The sequence below is a fragment of the Rhinolophus ferrumequinum genome, unplaced genomic scaffold, assembly GCF_004115265.2.
Source record: "Rhinolophus ferrumequinum isolate MPI-CBG mRhiFer1 unplaced genomic scaffold, mRhiFer1_v1.p scaffold_84_arrow_ctg1, whole genome shotgun sequence".
NCBI classification, from domain to species: domain Eukaryota; kingdom Metazoa; phylum Chordata; class Mammalia; order Chiroptera; family Rhinolophidae; genus Rhinolophus; species Rhinolophus ferrumequinum.
This window is the reverse complement of record NW_022680440.1, coordinates 1,227,347-1,244,341: the sequence shown is the minus strand read 5'-3', so window position 1 is coordinate 1,244,341 and position 16,995 is coordinate 1,227,347. Positions and strand designations below refer to the sequence as shown.

General features: G+C 37.7%; 1 protein-coding gene across 5 annotated transcripts in view; it reads right to left on the bottom strand.

Annotated features, from left to right (window-relative positions):
• Positions 1–16,995, bottom strand: part of UGGT1 (UDP-glucose glycoprotein glucosyltransferase 1) — a 120,115-nt gene that overhangs the window by 35,459 nt on the left and 67,661 nt on the right. For all 5 annotated transcript variants that reach the window (XM_033102303.1, XM_033102302.1, XM_033102301.1 and 2 more), the window contains 8 exons: positions 13,812–13,932; positions 10,974–11,072; positions 7,836–7,859; positions 7,243–7,337; positions 5,185–5,391; positions 4,324–4,455; positions 3,413–3,543; positions 1,327–1,422 (listed from right to left, as the gene is read on the bottom strand). In XM_033102303.1, coding sequence (XP_032958194.1) covers positions 1,327–1,422; positions 3,413–3,543; positions 4,324–4,455; positions 5,185–5,391; positions 7,243–7,337; positions 7,836–7,859; positions 10,974–11,072; positions 13,812–13,932 — 905 coding nt within the window. The remainder of the gene's footprint in view (positions 1–1,326; positions 1,423–3,412; positions 3,544–4,323; positions 4,456–5,184; positions 5,392–7,242; positions 7,338–7,835; positions 7,860–10,973; positions 11,073–13,811; positions 13,933–16,995) is intronic.

The window sequence follows — 16,995 nt, the reverse complement described above, 5'->3', positions numbered from 1 at the left end:
CTGCCACTGAGCTCCCAAATGGCTCAGTTGGTTAGAGCACATCCTCTCAACCACAAGGTTGCCGGTTCGACTCCCACAAGGGATGGTGGGCTGCGCCCCCTGCAACTAGCAACAGCAACTGGACCTGGAGCTGAGCTGCACCCTCCACAACTAAGACTGAAAGGACAACTTGAAGCTGAACAGGACCCTCCACAACTAAGACTGAAAGGACAACAACTTGACTTGGAAAAATGTCGAAAGTACACACTGTTCCCCAATAAAGTCCTGTACCCCTTCCCCAATAAAAAAATTTAAAAAAGCAACCTTTAGTAATACCAATGCAAAAAGAAACTACTGTATTTTCCATTGTATAATGCACTGTATAACACACTCCCACGTATAATGTACACCCGCGTTTTGGGCCCAAACTTTCATGGAAAAAAAATATTTCATTTTAATTTTCTAATTCAAATTTTCATTTGTTTACATTTAGGTACTTGTTTTTTGTATTATAAAGGAATTTTAGCATTTATTTTTTAACATATTATGGTACAAGAAATTTTATGTACCAAATTTACGATATTTATGCATCATAGAGGCCAAGAACTCTTCGTCTTCGCAAGTTCGTCCTAAGTTCAACAAAACCGATTATTATATTCCAGGGTATTATTTTGCATACGGATATTATATTGATTTCTAGAGTTACACTTTTAATTCATAAGCATAAATAAAATAATTAAAAACATTTATATAGATACAGAATTAGTACTACCCATGTATAATGCGCACCCTTATTTTTCCCTCACAAATTTGGGCAAAAAAGTGCACATTATACATGGCAAAATATGGTACTTACAACAATGCTACTGGAAGAAAATACCCCTTAACTTTTAATATTTGAAGACAAACACAATATGCATCGTTTTCTCAATACCCTATGACTTTCAGACTAGGCGACAGTTGTAATATTCAGAATTCCTGAAATTATCTGTGGTAAAATCTAGTTATAAAAATTAGGTAATTCAAGGATAACACTGTTATCTTAAGCCCTATATAATATTGTAACTTTTTTACACCCGTCTCTGGATTTGGGTCAAAATACATAATGATCTTCCCATCAGAACTAACTGGCAGTGGAGAAGAGTTTCTGTTAGCCGTACAGTGTCAGATGTTGGACGCTACTATCTGAATTTTGCAACATACTGCATGTGCTGGTGATGCTTTTATACAGTGAAGCAACACCCTTGCAGGAAAACAAGAAACAGTTTAATAATAATACATTGAACTTCTTCATTAAAAAAAGTCTTATATTCATGAATACACACAAATTCAACATTATTTCTATACCTGTGTCTGTCTTCGAAAAATTGGTACTCGATTCTTGCATCTCCTTTTGGTTGAGCTGACAGGAGAGCATCCACCTTCATTACCAAGTCACTTGCCCTGAAAGATGTAATCGGTGAAAATTTAGCATCTCTTTAAAATGAAGGTTCTTCCAGTTATTGCGAACACCCACAAGACAGTCTGAAGAAGGTATAAACTTTGTACCAAGAGGCATGAAAAAAGTACTGATTTTGTGAGTGATTAGTTTTATAACTTTGGGGAAGGTACTGACCTTTCCATCCGTGAATGGAGATAACGCCTGCTTTCCACGGCTCTCATAATTACTGCACTGGCTAAACAGACAGTCCAGCCCATAACAAACTGTCAGTTAATGTTATTTACATCCTCCCTCATCCTCTTCTTAATAACTTTATTACTTTTTATAATTATTAGAGTGATAATTCACTAGAAAATTTTCAGGAAAAATATAATGAGAAACTGAGATATACGAGTAAACAATACCTTTATCAAGAAATTAGCATTAAGACATTTTGATTCATAATTTCTCTATATTTTTAAAGAAATATACATACATATTTAATGGCTATAAATAAATAAATACACAAAGGGTACCAAAAAAGTGTATACACATTTTAAGAAAACTGCATTAAAATTGTAATACTCAATATATACCGATAACAAAAGATGAATACAAGTCACGTTTGACTTCTGCAATTACAAGAGGTGCTCAAAGTGGTTACTATCACCGTCCAGACACTTCTGATTACAGCAAACCTCTATTTGAGTAACGATGACCAAAGTGTCCACTTGTATATGTTTTTGGCACCCCCGGTATATATAAAGATATATATATTATGTATATGTGAGGGATTGCTATCAAGAATATATAAAAAAACCCCAACAACTCAACGAAATAAACAATTAAAAATAAGCAGAAGACTTGGACAGGTATTTTTCCAAAGATATACAAATGGCCAATGAGCACATGAAAAGATGTTCAACATAACTATTCATTAAGGAAGTACAAGTCAAACCATAAAGAGCTTCATACCTATTAGAATGGATATTATTTTTTAAAAAAATACAGAAAATAACAAGTGTTGGTGAGGATGTGGAGAAATTGAAACCCTTATGCCTTACTGGTGAGAAGTAAAATGGTACAGCCTCTGTGAAAAAGGTATGAAGGTTCCTCAAAAAATTAAACATAAAAATATATCCCCAACTACACACTCATTTTATATTTAATGTAGGAACCATGTGTATATGACTAGAGGCTCCAGTTATACAGCACATACATGGACCAGTTAAATAATTTATTTTCTTCCATTGAGAAATAACTCATTAAAATGCATTAGTTAATAATAATAATGGAAGAATTAAATTAAAAACCAACCAATAATAACCAACTCATCATCACCTTTGGAGGATTCAAGAGAAACAAGTCATTAGTCCATAATGGTAAATACAGGAAAAGAAGCATTTAACCTGCCCCTTCCTGAACAAAATAAAACTGACAGGTAACTAAAGAAATAATAAGGGAAGCATTTCTATACATAAATATTCCAAGGTAATAAATAAACTTACCACTCTACTTTTGCGTAAGTTTGAAATTTTCCACCATCAAGGATTAAAATTAAAAATGGAGAGAACTCTTTCAGTTCTTTAAATAGCTGGCTACAAAATAAATTAACTTGTTTCAATAGATGCATAAACAAAAACCTGAATTGAAAGCATTATTACAGGGGCAGCCGGATGGCTCAGTTGGTTAGAGCCTGAGCTCTCAACAACAAGATTGCCGGTTCAATTCCCACATGGGATGGTGGGCTGTGGCCCCTGCAACTAAAGACTGAAAATGACGGCTGGACAATAGATTGAAGGACAACAACTTGGAGCTGATGGGCCCTGGAGAAACACACTGTCCCCTAATATTCCCCAATAAAGATTTTTTTAAAAAGGAAGAAAAGAAAAGAAAGAAAGCATTATTACATTGTAAAGCTGGAAATAAAATATCTTGGAATCGGTAGCATGAGGAAAGTCCAATTAATATAGCTCCTACCACATGAACAAATTAACTTCTATGCAAACTTACACATCTTCTTCTACCCGAAGCTGCTGAATATGAGATTTGATTTTCTGTCCTGAAGTTTTTAAGATGATGTTTTCTAGGAGGTGGAAATCATCTTGATTAAAGAGTTCACTATTCCCCAGTGGCCCAATGATCTGTGAAGAAGAGCAGGGTGGTCAGTGCGGGAATCCATGAGCTATAAAGAAGTCTTTGTCATCCTCAGGCTAGCTGACAAACCAAATCACATGAAAGACCCCAGAATGTTTCCATCTGAACAACATCAATGAACAAAAGTAAAAACAAAACCCAATCAACTCATACAGTTATTTACTTATCAATTCCTCAACTACATAGAGTGTGGACTTGTATACTTTACAACATTTTTACAGTAAGCAAACTCGGAAGTAAGATAAAACCGCTTTCATTAATTCTCACAGAGTATAAATAACGAAGCCAGAATGAGATGTAGTGTAGATGCCAGAAACTTCACCCTCCACGCTGAGAATTTAAAGTTTGGTACGTTCACCAGAGTCTCATTTCAGTGGCTGCAGATCTCATGAAACGGTCTAAGCCTAGACCGATTAAATTCCTATGGACTGCACAAAGTATAAATATGGTCCCTGCAGAGATGAATATTTAATGTATCAAAGGCCTCACTGGTTTATGTTCTGACAGCCACCATAGTCTCACCACCGTGCACAATGGCGGGACAAAATTAACCAGCAAGAAGTTTCCACCCAAGATGTTCAGGTCAAAATGAGCAAGCTTCCTTAAAATAAGGAAGCAGAAATATCCTCAGCACTGCATAAGCCCTAATCTCCTATGGAAAAAGACTGGCTCTGCTGGAAGAGCTTACTAGCTTCCCAGGAGAATGCTGCCAAGACTGTTCACTGATCTAATTTGAAGTCCAGTTTGTCTCAGGACAAAATCCTCACCCTTCCATTGCTGATGACTGCCCTCTGTCCCTTCTTCAGCTTCAGGACATCCTTGCAGTACATGGCATGAGACAAAATGAAATCCATTTTGGAAGACTCAAAGACCTCTTTAAAAAGACTGAAATCCATGCCCTAGGAAAGTAATTGTTATTAGGAAAAGTAATTATTAAACCATAAAAATGAGTAATCATAATGAATAAATCATAAAATCCTCGATTAATGGAAAGTAATAACTAATTTGAATAATTAACATTATGATGTCTCCATTTTCCCTCCCAATTTCCTACCCGCCCACTTATCAAGTAATGCTTATTTCTTTTTCCCATTCTTATAAGTGATTGATCAATTGGCAAGCTAGTGTTTTATTCTGCATTTTAAAAGCTTGCTAATTTCAAGTGAGAGCCTTTTTTCTAACTGAAACATCAAGCATACTCATAATTCTATAAGAAATTTTAAAACTACACAACAGTAAAAAGTAACATATAAATGAATAAACATGGGCTTATATTGGAAACACATCAAGAAGACGTAAGCCTCTAACTCATTAAGTGGCTTAAGTCTCAGGTTTTTGCTCTATAAACAAATATTGTCTGTCTTTTAAAAACTATACAAATGGCTTTGTGCTTAAAGCATACATGAACTTATATCATGCACATCTTGAAACCTAGCAAATTTAAAAGCAATAAAGGGAATGTGGCAGAATTGTTATTTCTTGGAAAGATTCTTCCAATTTAAAGAGAGAAACCCTGAGACTCCACCTATTATAATACCACAAGTCCTGAATCACGACAGAGCGTCAGCCCCAGGAGCAGACTTCCGTGGTAGGTAACAGGGATGCACCTCGCGCAGACACACACTCACCCCGACAGAGAACTGCTCCACATCTGCGCCTGCCGCCAGAGCCTCCGCGGTCTCCTCCTTGGCCATTTTGGTGATGAAGTTCTTAGCAGAGCTGGAGGTCTGCGTTTGGAGAGCTGCCCAGATTGCTCTGGAGATCTGAGTGTTCTCATAACTTAAGTCCTCACTAGGATTATTGATCACGCTTATTCTAACATTGTTACTGGATTTCTAGTTACAAAACGGGAAATAAGGGTTATATAGTAGATGTTTTGACCTTAAAAAGCAGCATTAATATCAGTCATATTCCATAAATAGCAAGTAATACCTCCCTTAAAAAGTCTTTATGGTGATAAAGAGTATTATAAATATATATATATATATATATTTTTTAAAAGGCTTTAGTTCTCCTCTGCATACAGAATGAAATTAAAATGCTATAACAGACATTCAAACCCCTACATGAATTGACCCCCAGCCTTCCTTTCCAACTTCATTTCTTACCATCCCTGCAAATACACCATCAGAGTCCTAAACTCCTCCTCCCGTCCCCCACATTTTGTGTTCTAATACACGTCATGCCTCACATTGGCATGTGAACAACACGTACACCCATCTTTGCTTTCTTAAGTCTCAACCATTCTTCAGGGCTCTGCTCAAACCCTTTTTCATTCACATAGCCTTTCTAGATTTCTAGTAACAATCTCTTCCTGGGTAAAAAGACAAGAGTCCATGTGGGAGAAGATATGTGGGACCCATAAAACCAAAAAAGGGCTCGTATCAAGAGCATAACAGAAATTCATACTTACATATAGCTCAAGACATGTGCAAGAATATTCATAGCAAGAATATTCTTAAAATAGCCCCAAACTAGAAACAACCCAATTATCCATCAAATACGCTAAACAAGCAACCAGAACTTTGTGGTATAACCATATGATACAATACCACACAATGAAAAAGAACTACCTATCACTACTTGTAATATCATGAATAAGTCCCAAAAATGTTGAGTAAAGAAACTAAACACAAACAAATATATATTATCAGATTCCATTTAAATAACATAATAAACAGGCATATTCTATGATATAAAAGAGGAAAAAGGCAGGGGTGGTAATGGGGCCACAAACGGGGGCGGGCTTTCAGGAATCTGAGACTTCTCCTTTACCTGGGGGGTGGTCACATGGGTATGTTCATTTGGGACACTGTGTACCCTGTGATCTGTGCACTTCTGTACCTATATTTTACTTCCATTAAAATATTTACTTAAAGTATTCAATTCTCCCTCTCTTGTTCTACCACTCTCCCATAGCTTGCGTATTGATCAATTTTACAGTGCCTGGTACATATACCTACAGTCTACCCTGGATATAACTTTGACTTAACCACAGCATCTAGGCTGTTTCCTCATACGACAAGGCACGCTGCATATTAGTAAAGTTGAAATCGCCTGGATATTTCAGAAAGCCTCCCTGGGACACAAGGTGCCAAGGGGACACGAGACGGATGTGAAATATGGAACTGCTCAGGAAAAGGAATGGAACATCTCATTCTCTGACAATGGCACTCTCTAAAGGAGACAGTGTCTTGTCAACCATTCAGCATTGTCGTTCACTCAAGTTCCACGATCTGTGCCGCACATTTGTCAGACCACCTGTGTGTGCGTCCCTGCGTGCCCACATCTCCTGCTACCGTGTGTGGACTCACGCACCTGCACAGTGCCACCACACCCTATCCCTCAGCATAAGGCGCCCGTCTCTCCCATATAATACCAACATGGTCTTCACAGCATCTCTGCAATAAGAACACGAGCGGTGATACAATAAAAACCTGTCTCTGATGAACATCTCCTATTTGTTCCTCTAAAAGAATCTACTCCCTCAAATAAAGGCAGAATATTGTAGTCTTCTCTATTTACACACTAGCTGCACACCTCTGAAAAAACAACACTCTTTTCCCTCATGCACTAAGACAGCAGGACTCGTGCCTCCCCACCAGAATATGAGTGTCGGCACACAGGGGCTCGTGCACAATGGCAGGCTCAAACAAAGATAACGGAGTGAAGCTGTAGACACTTACCTGATGTTTAATAGCATCATACAATAACTGCCTTCCAGAAGGGCTATCAAAATCCCCAACAATCCAAAAAGTTACTGGCCTAATAAATGAATCATCTGTAGAAAAACAAAACAACATATCTGAGTAGGAGGGAAGAAGTACATTCTACGACTATGTTTCAATACTGTTATTAAGCTAAATAATTTCTGAAAACCATGCAAAAAATAAAAAATGAAAAGTTTAATAAGGATGCAAAGCAGAAACTTCGATATAGCACGAAAGCAGGGTAACCTTCCCTGCTTAATTATAAGCCAGGAACATGCACATGTGTTAATTCTATTATAGTTTGGGCATCTGTTAGCATGTAAAATGAAAAAGAGTCTCTGAACGTGTGGGTAACATATTACAATCTTTAATTATATTAATTTGTAACTTTCTGAAACATAATTCTTTGCAAACCCTTGTACAAAATTTATCTGCATGGACAAATTATCTACTGTTACCGACAGGTTCCAGACACATCCCAATAAAGGGTCAATAAATTTTGAATTATAATGGTGCCTGAAATAAGATAATTAAGAAAAGGAACAGAATATTCTGAAATTTAAAGTTACCATAGATTTCCTTGGAAGACATTCCTGGACAAAGGTAAAGGAAAAAGAGTAGAGGAAAAGAAAATGTCACTTCTGTAATTACTGTCTACTATCAGAGCCAGATTCGAACAATGCCTAACAGAGCTCCTGTGAGCTCCTTGGCCCACTAGTATTAGCACTGTCCCAACACCCCTCATGACCCATTTCTTCGAGGAATCTAATGGATCAATTCCCTGTACTTATATCTACAGAGGGTGCCAAAAAAATGCATACATATTTTAAGAATGGAAAAAACTGTATTAAAATTGTAATACTCAATATATACTGATAACAAAAGATGAATACAAGTCATGTTTGACTTCTGCAACTACTAGAGGTGCTCAAAGTGGTTACCATCAGTGTAATTTTAATATAGATTTTCCTTTCTCAAAATGTGTAAACAACACGACAGGGCTGTCCCCTATCACCTCTGCTTTTCAACATAGTGTTGGAAGTCCTTGCCAGAGCAATCAGGCAAAAGAAAGAAATAAAAGGCATCCAAATTGGGAATGAAGAAGTTAAACTGTCTCTTTCTGCAGATGACATGATGCTATATACAGAAAACCCTAACAACTCCACCAAAAAGCTATTAGAAACAATAACCGAATACTGTAAAGTTGCCGGCTACAAAATCAACGTACAAAAAGTCCACTGCATTCCTATATACTAACAATGAAATCTCAGAAAAAGAAATAAAAGAAACAATTCCTTTTGCAATTGCAACAAAATAAATAAAATACCTAGGAATAAACTTAACCAAGGATGTGTAAGACTTAAATACTGAACACTATAAGCCATTTTTAAAACAAATTGAAGAAGACACAAAGAAATGGAAAGACATTCCATGCTCATGGATTGGAAGAATCAACATAGTCAAAATGGCCATATTACCCAAAGCAATATACCGATTTAGTGCAATCCCCATCAAAATCCCAATGGCATATTTAAAGAAATAGAACAAAAACTCATTAGATTTGTATGGAACCACAAAAGACCCCGAATAGCCAAAGCAATCCTAAGAAAAAAGAGCAATGCTAGAGGTATCACACTCCCTGACTTCAGCTTGTACTACAGGGCAACAATAATCAAAACAGTATGGTATTGGCAGAAAAACAGATACACAGACCAATGGAATAGAACTGAGAACCCAGAAATAAACCCACACAGATAGGGACAGATAATTTTTGACAAAGAAGCCAAAAAAATACAATAGAGAAAAGACAGCCTTTTCAATAAATGGTGCTGGGAGAACTGGAAAGCCACGTGCAAAAGAATGAAACTAGATTATCTGTCACCATGTACTAAAATTAATTCAAAGTGGATCAAAGACCTAAGTATAAGACCTGAAACAATAAACTACATAGAAGAAAACATAATTACTAAACTATGGACTTTGGGTTCAAAAAGCAGTTTATGAATTTGACCCCAAAGGCAAGGGAAGTAAAAGCTAAAATAAATGAATGGGACTGTATCAAACTAAAAAGCTTCTGCACAGTGAAAAAAACCATCAACAAAATAAAGAGGCAACCAACCAAACAGGAGAAGATTTTTGCAAACAACGCCTCCAATAAGGGGCTAATATCCAAAATATATAAGGAACTCATACAACTCAACAACAACAAAAAAAACAACCCAATTAAAAAATGGGCAGAGGACCTGAACAGACATTTCTCCAAAGAGGACATACAAAATGCAAATAGACATATGAAAAAATGTTCAACATCACTAATCATCAGAGAAATGCAAATAAAAACCACAATGAGATATCACCTCACCCCAGTCAGAATGGCTATCATCAACAAGACAAATAATAACAAGCGTTGGAGAGGCTGTGGAGAAAAAGGAACCCTCGTACACTGTTGGTGGGAATGCAGACTGGTGCAGACGCTATGGAAGGCAGTGTGGAGGTTCCTCAAAAAATTACGAATAGAATTACCATATGACCCAGCAATCCCTCTCCTGGGTATCTACCCAAAAACTCTGAAAACATTTATCGGTAAAGATATATGTGCTCCAATATTTATTGCAGCTTTATTTACGGTGGCCAAGACATGGAAACAAGCAAAGTGTTCTTCAACAGATGATTGGATAAAGAAGTTGTGGTATATATACACAATGGAATACTATTCTGCCATAAGAAAACATGAAATAGTACCATTTGCGGCAACATGGATGGATCTTGAGATTATAATGCTAAGCGAAATAAGTCAGACAGAAAAAGTTGAGAACCATATGATTTCACTGATATGTTATAAAACTGAAAACAACAAAAGAATAAGACAAAGAAATGAAGAAACAAAAACTCATAGACACAGACAACAGTTTACCAGAGGGTAAGGGGGGAAAGAAGTGGTAGATGAGGGTAAAGAGAATCCAATATATGGTGACAGAAAGAGAACTGACTCTGGGTGGTGAACACACAATGTGATTTATAGATGATGTATTACAGAATTGTACACCTGAAATCTATGCAACTTTACTAACAATTGTCACCCCAATAAACTTTAATTAAAAAAAAGAGTGTATACATTTTTTTGACACCCTCTGGATATAAGAAACCAGAAATTCTGAGAGATTACAGTGGGAATGAAAACAGCGAGCTTAAATAACAATCAGTGCTTTGAAAGGGTAGTATGTGCGACCAAAGGGGAAAAGCATCTGTCTGTCATTAACACAATATCATTTCACACAATCTTAGTCTAAATAAAGAACTCTACATGAAAATAAATTTTAAAATTTACACAAGTGTTTCTAGAATCAAGTTTATCTTGAAAAAACTAACCTGATGTTGTCATTGAAGAGGCAAGTCAAACCAATTTTCAATCCACTGACCCATTTTTACATCATAAATGTTTTTCCATTTTGAACCATGAAAAATTTTTCCTTTGACTTTAATATTTAATGTAAAATTTATGAAGACATTTAAATTTTCAAAAATTTATAAAGAATTAAATTTTAAACAGGTATTTTCTACACTCAAATCATTATAAGAAATAATTAATAAATTATGGAGCCTCTCTCCCAACAGACACTAACAATTAAATTTTTTGCAAATACTAAAAAAAAAAAAAAAACCCACAGAAAGTTGAATCCAAAATAAGCCTGGAATGTATTTATTACCTTTCTTTGATAGATAGTTCATACTATTGGCTATCGCAGCAGTCTTGCCTTGGAAATCCAAGGCAGTAAATCTAGCATAATCATCCACAAAAAAGTTATCTGGAAAACAAATTGAAGTAGATTTGCAATTAATATGCCTAAATTCAACCTAATGTTAATATTCAACTGGTAATCTGATATGACCATAACACACATTTTATAAAAATGCATGAGTGAAGTATAGTTTCATGTTTACTGCACAACTTTACAACCCCACTGACACCATCCCATTAATCACATTGTAAGACACAAAGTTAATAAAAATGTACATATCTCATGTAACTCTCATATACGTGTGTATCACTTTAATTGTTTAAATTTATCCTATTCCCACTTCTATCACTGTACAACTACAGAATGATCTCTCAAAGGGATGCCCTTAACTTCATCTCTCCCTCCCACTGTTCATCTACCACATTAAGCTCTTCCCTATCCTATGGGGGGTGGAGGGGAAGGGGAGAGAACAATTGGGAGATAAAAAATATAAGAAAACTATCATTTTAGCTTTTTCATGTGCCACAATATAAGTTTAGCCCTAACAGAAACAAAAGGTCGTTTTCAGATCCGTATCTTCTCTGATTAGTGCCCTTCAGAGAATGTTCCCCCTCAGGTTATTCTTGACAAAATTCCAGTTCATCAAGTTACCCGCTTGCTCTAAACTCCCCAGTAATTTCTTCTCACCTACAAAATGGTCTCCAGCCTGGTGCCATAAGTGCTCTATCTCCAGTAACGTCTCCAGTCTTACGGATTATTACACCCCAACCCAGAAGCCATTCTTCTCTGTCCTCCCAGCTCAGCTTGTTGCCCACCCCCCATTTATCTGTCTGTCCACCCACTCACCCACCTAGCCTTTCATTCACCAAGGCACACGAAGGGCCTACTCTCCTTTCTGTCAATAGTCTAGTAAAGAACAGCAACAGTAAATCATACAGACCCGGCCATGCCATCATGCGTGGGAGGGGAGGACGCACGATGGCCTTAAAACAGTACTGTCTAAAAAGGCCCCAGGACGGTAAGGGCCAGGGCAGCGTGGGAGTAGAGCTGTGACCACTGGGCCGGGAGGGTGCCTGCTGCTCCCTCCCTGAGGTTTCCAATGCTCAGCAGAGGCTGCAGCTCTGCCACCATGGCCTAGCACATTTCAGTGATGACCACGGTGCCCAATGGACAAAGTATCCAACACACAGAACTGTTCGTGTGCTCCTTATTCATGCGCAATCTGAAGATAACCATTCAGTTTAATTTAAATGATGAAAACAACAAAAAGTTAGGACACAGACTCATGACACTGTTTGCCTTGCTCTATTAAAACTTCTGGAGAAGGGCTGCTGGTTGGCTCAATTGGTTAGAGCGCAGTGCTCGTAACACCAAGGTCGACGGTTCAATTCCCATGTGGGCCATTGAGCTGCGCCCTCCACAAATAGAATGAAAACTATTTGACTTGGAGCTAATGGATTCTGGAAAAACACACTCTTCCCCAATATTCCGCAACAAAAATTGAAGAAAAAAAAAAGAACTTGGGACCAGCTCTTTAAAAAAAAAAAAAACTGGAGAAAAGCTAAAACCTAGCTGTGAACAAAGAATGCAGCTCACGTTCTGACTACTTTCTTTTTCAAGTATAAGCATATATATAAGGATATAAGCGTTTCAAGTATAAGCATATATGTACCTACAAGAAAAGGAATTCGGTTTTAAGTTAAATTAGAGATAGTTGCCATAAAGTAACATCCATAAACAGACCTATATATTCATCATTCTCAACTACAATAACGAATCCACTTGGTTTTGACCTCACCAGTACACATTATCTTTTCTCCTACAGTGAGATTTTCTTGGGCAAGTGATGACAGTTCTACCTTATTTCCATCTGTTTGCTAAAGTGGCCTTCAGAATCTCACTGAAAGGCAAAAGGAACAAACTGCATCTGGGCTTACCATATCTACCTCTTAAATGGTATTTCTGTAGAAACAACCCGACATCCACCAACTGAGGAACAGATAAGCAACCGTGGAATAAGTATATATTGGAATACTAATCAGCCACAAAGAGGCGTGAAGTGCTGGGACAGGCTACAACATGGATGAACCTGAAAAATATTCTTCTAAGTGAAAGAAGCCAGGCACAAACACTTCCCATTATGTGAAATATGCAGGATAGAAAAATCCTCAGAAACAAAACTACATTAGTGGTTCATGGAGAATAGGAGAAGGGGGAAATGACTACTAATGGGTACATCATTTCTTTTGGGGTGATGATAATGTTCTAAAATTAGATAGTGGTAATGATCATACAACTTTAAAAATATACTAAAACTAAACACTGTAAAAGTGTATACTTTTAATAGATTGTTTTATGGCATGGCACTATTTTTTAATTAAGCTTTATTTCTTAGAAAGGCATTCTTATGTTCTCAGAGTAAAACTACTTAAGATATTTGTCGACGTTATTGCAGCCTGATTCCAGGAGAAAGATGAAAAAAAGATAATTGCTTAAGACCTTTATGACTAAGAAAGTCAACAATACAGGTACGTTTTATCATCTAATGTCTGTTTAGTTGGTATCTACAAGACACTGAATATTTTTCAAAGTTTACAAGGATTTATCCAGGAAGAATTTCTCTCCTTTTGGAGGAAACTTCTGTGAATTTAGAAGTATGTATTATAAACTCAAAGTGCAATGAGTTTAAACATAAAATTGTATCACAATCTCAGGTTATTTTCTGAATGTGAAAACCCAGTAAATGCAAAGATTCTGAAGGACAAACCAAAAACAACTCAAAGATGTTCCTGAAACGCTCCTTACTGGTTGCTGTTAAGTCCAGGTATTCTCGCTCAGCTGTCAAAATCCTAGAATTGATTCGTGGAACAACATTTGGCTGATTCATAATATACTCTACCACATCTTGGTCATGGGATAGTTCACCCTAAAAAAAGAAACAGGACAGAGGTAAATGAGTGTTAAACAAATGTGATCAAAAATAATTTATGAGAATCTAAGAAATCATTAACTTTATAATATCTTCTTATGTCCCGGTAACAGCTAAAACCAAGTTACCACATTGCAGATCCCACCATTGCCAAGCACAGCTTGGCGCTTTATGAATAGTATCGCTAACTCTTTCAACAACGTGAGGCAGACGTTGCTAACATGCAGTTTAAAGATGAGGAAGTTGTGACACAGAAAGGTTAAATAGCTGACTCAAAGTCACAGAGCTGATGAGAAGTGAGTAAGAAATGCAAATCCAGGAATATGTGATCTCTCCACATACCACTCTGCTTCCCCAGAAATAAGCAAGCTCTACAAACTAGTTAAGAGTTAATGTAAGCAGAAATCCACTCTGAATCTGTTTATTATTATTCACTTCTCTCCAAAGAAAGCCAAATGCATTCTGTCAAGGAGTTACTATACTTTGTTATAAAAATCACCCCAAGCTTTTTTCAGCCTCAGGAATTCAAGCAACCCTACATTTCCAGAGTCACAATTACATTGGGGGGACGAGAAATCATTTACTACTTATTCTTCCCTTTTGTACCTCTCATATTATAGACACACGTTCACAGTTAACCCTGAATAACACAGGTTTGAAATATAAAGGTCCACTTATATGTGGATTTTTTCTTCAATAAATACTGTAAATGCATTTTCCTGTACTTATGATTTTCTGAATAACCTTTTTTCTCTAGCTTACTTTATCATAAGAATACAGTAAATAATACATACAACATACAAAATATGTGTTAACCAGCTGTTTATGTTATTATTAAGGCTTCCAGTCAACAATAGGCTATTGGTAGTAAGTTTTCGGGAATCAAAAGTTATATGTGGATTTTCTACTGCGTAGGATGGTCAGCACCGCTAACACCTGCATTGCTCAAGGGTTAACTGTAGTTTATTGTGAAAGAATAGAAGGAAGGAAGGAGGGAAGGAAGGAAGGGAAGAGGAAATGTATTCCAAGGAGGAAAAACTCAGAGTTCCACACCTAGCCATAATTATGAAGTGTCAAAAATGAAAGAAGATACTGAAAGATCCTAAAATCAACCAAAGAGAGGATCATGAAAACAGAAGAGAAGAGACTTATTACCGAATCCTATAGACCCGATACTCAAGAGAAATCAGGAATCAAAAGGCATTGGAATGATATATGCGACGTGCTGAAAGGACGGCCAACCAAGAATTCCATACCCAGGCAAATAATCATTCAAAAATCAAGGGTAAATGAATACATTCCCAGATAAACAAAAACAGAGGGAATTTTTCACTTGCAGGCCTAACCTATGAATACTAAGGGGATTCCTTCAGGCTAAAATGAAAGGACACAAGACAATAACTCGAATCTACACAAAAAGTTAAGAGCACGACTAAAGGTAATCATGCAGGTAAATATAAAGAGTATAAACATATATTTTTGTCTGTGACTCTTTTTCCTACTTCACTTAAAAGACAACTATAAAATAAGGCAACAGTTATAAATCAAGGCTGATAGACATATTATCTGGAAAGATGTAATCTGTATGACAGTAACAACATAAAGGAGGGCCTACATAGAGCTACAGAAGAGCAAAGTTTTTCTCTACTATTGAAATTAAGTTAGTACAAAAAATTTAACAACTAAATAAATGCTATATAAAAAGGACTATATATATACCATAACAAAGTGGGGTGTACCCCAGGAATTCAAAGTTAAGTCAATATATAAAACCAAAGAACTGAACATGCCATCAAAATGGCGCCGTGAGGTGAGCCGCTGTAAATCTCCCCAGAATTTACAACAAATGGAACAACTATAACTGTACAAAGGACTCCCTGCACAGCGACAGGCAAGACGAAGAGGCTCACTACTGAATTCACCTAAAGGTGGCGAATCGCGCCAGTGGGGGAGGAGGGAAGGGAGAAGCGCGGAGACGGAGTCGCGCGGGCGGGCGCAGGACTCAGACCTAGCTCACTGCTCCGAGCTCACTGCATCCCGGAACTACCGCAGCCGCGGGAGAGGGAAGAACTCGGACTGCTAGGGCTCCGCTTATGGCCCACAGGGCTGAGGGGGCAGCATATAACATGGCTGAACCCAACGCTCACGGCAGAAACCTTGGAGAAAAGACTGAGGGAAGAAGGCTGAAAACGGTGGTTTAAGCCCTCACTTACCGAGCAGAGAACGGAAGCCTTAGGCCCTGAGACTGGCTGCCCGCTTCCTTACCCTCCCAGAGCTCACCCCGCCCCCACCTGCCCGGTGCTAGAAGCGGAACACTAGCAGTGTCAGATCAAAAGAACAGAATATTTGCTATTCTGAGAACTGTGGACCGCAGACACAGATTCACAGCCCAACTTGTTCCGGCAGAGGGGAGGGTGCTGTGGAAGCAGGACCGGCTGTGGTGGTGGTCGCTGCCATTGCTCTGGGCCACCTCTCACAACTAACCCCGCCCCTGGCCCCAACTATCTGGGTGGATCCCTGCAGGAGTAAACAGAACTGCTGAAACAGACGGGCTCTGAATCTGGTGCAGGAAGAGCTTTGGAACTTCAAAAGCTCTCCGCATACCCACATGGACAGTGCGCCCTGTGACCCAAGCGAACTATTAACAGAGGAGAAGCCCGTCTCCCAGGGAATCCCCCTATTGTGTGAGAAGCTGGAATAGTGCAGAGAAAACATAGCACTACCGTGTGAGAGAGAAAACAAGGCTGCAGTCGGAGAGAAAATAAAACATTCTACCAACACGTACTGGAAAATGAAAGAAAGACCTCTTCCTATCAACCTGTTGCAGAGACCACACCTGTAGATCTCTAGGAAGAGAAATAATAAATCAGTAATTGCCATGAATAACCAAGGCAACAAGACAGCTCAGAAAGAAAGTGAAAAGTCTCCAGAAAAGAAACTTAAAGATATGGAAATATGTGACTTAAACGACAGAATTCAAGATTGCAGTTCTGAAAAAACTCAACGAGATGCAAGAAAACACAGAAAGGCAGTTTAATGAACTCAGAAACGCAATCAAAG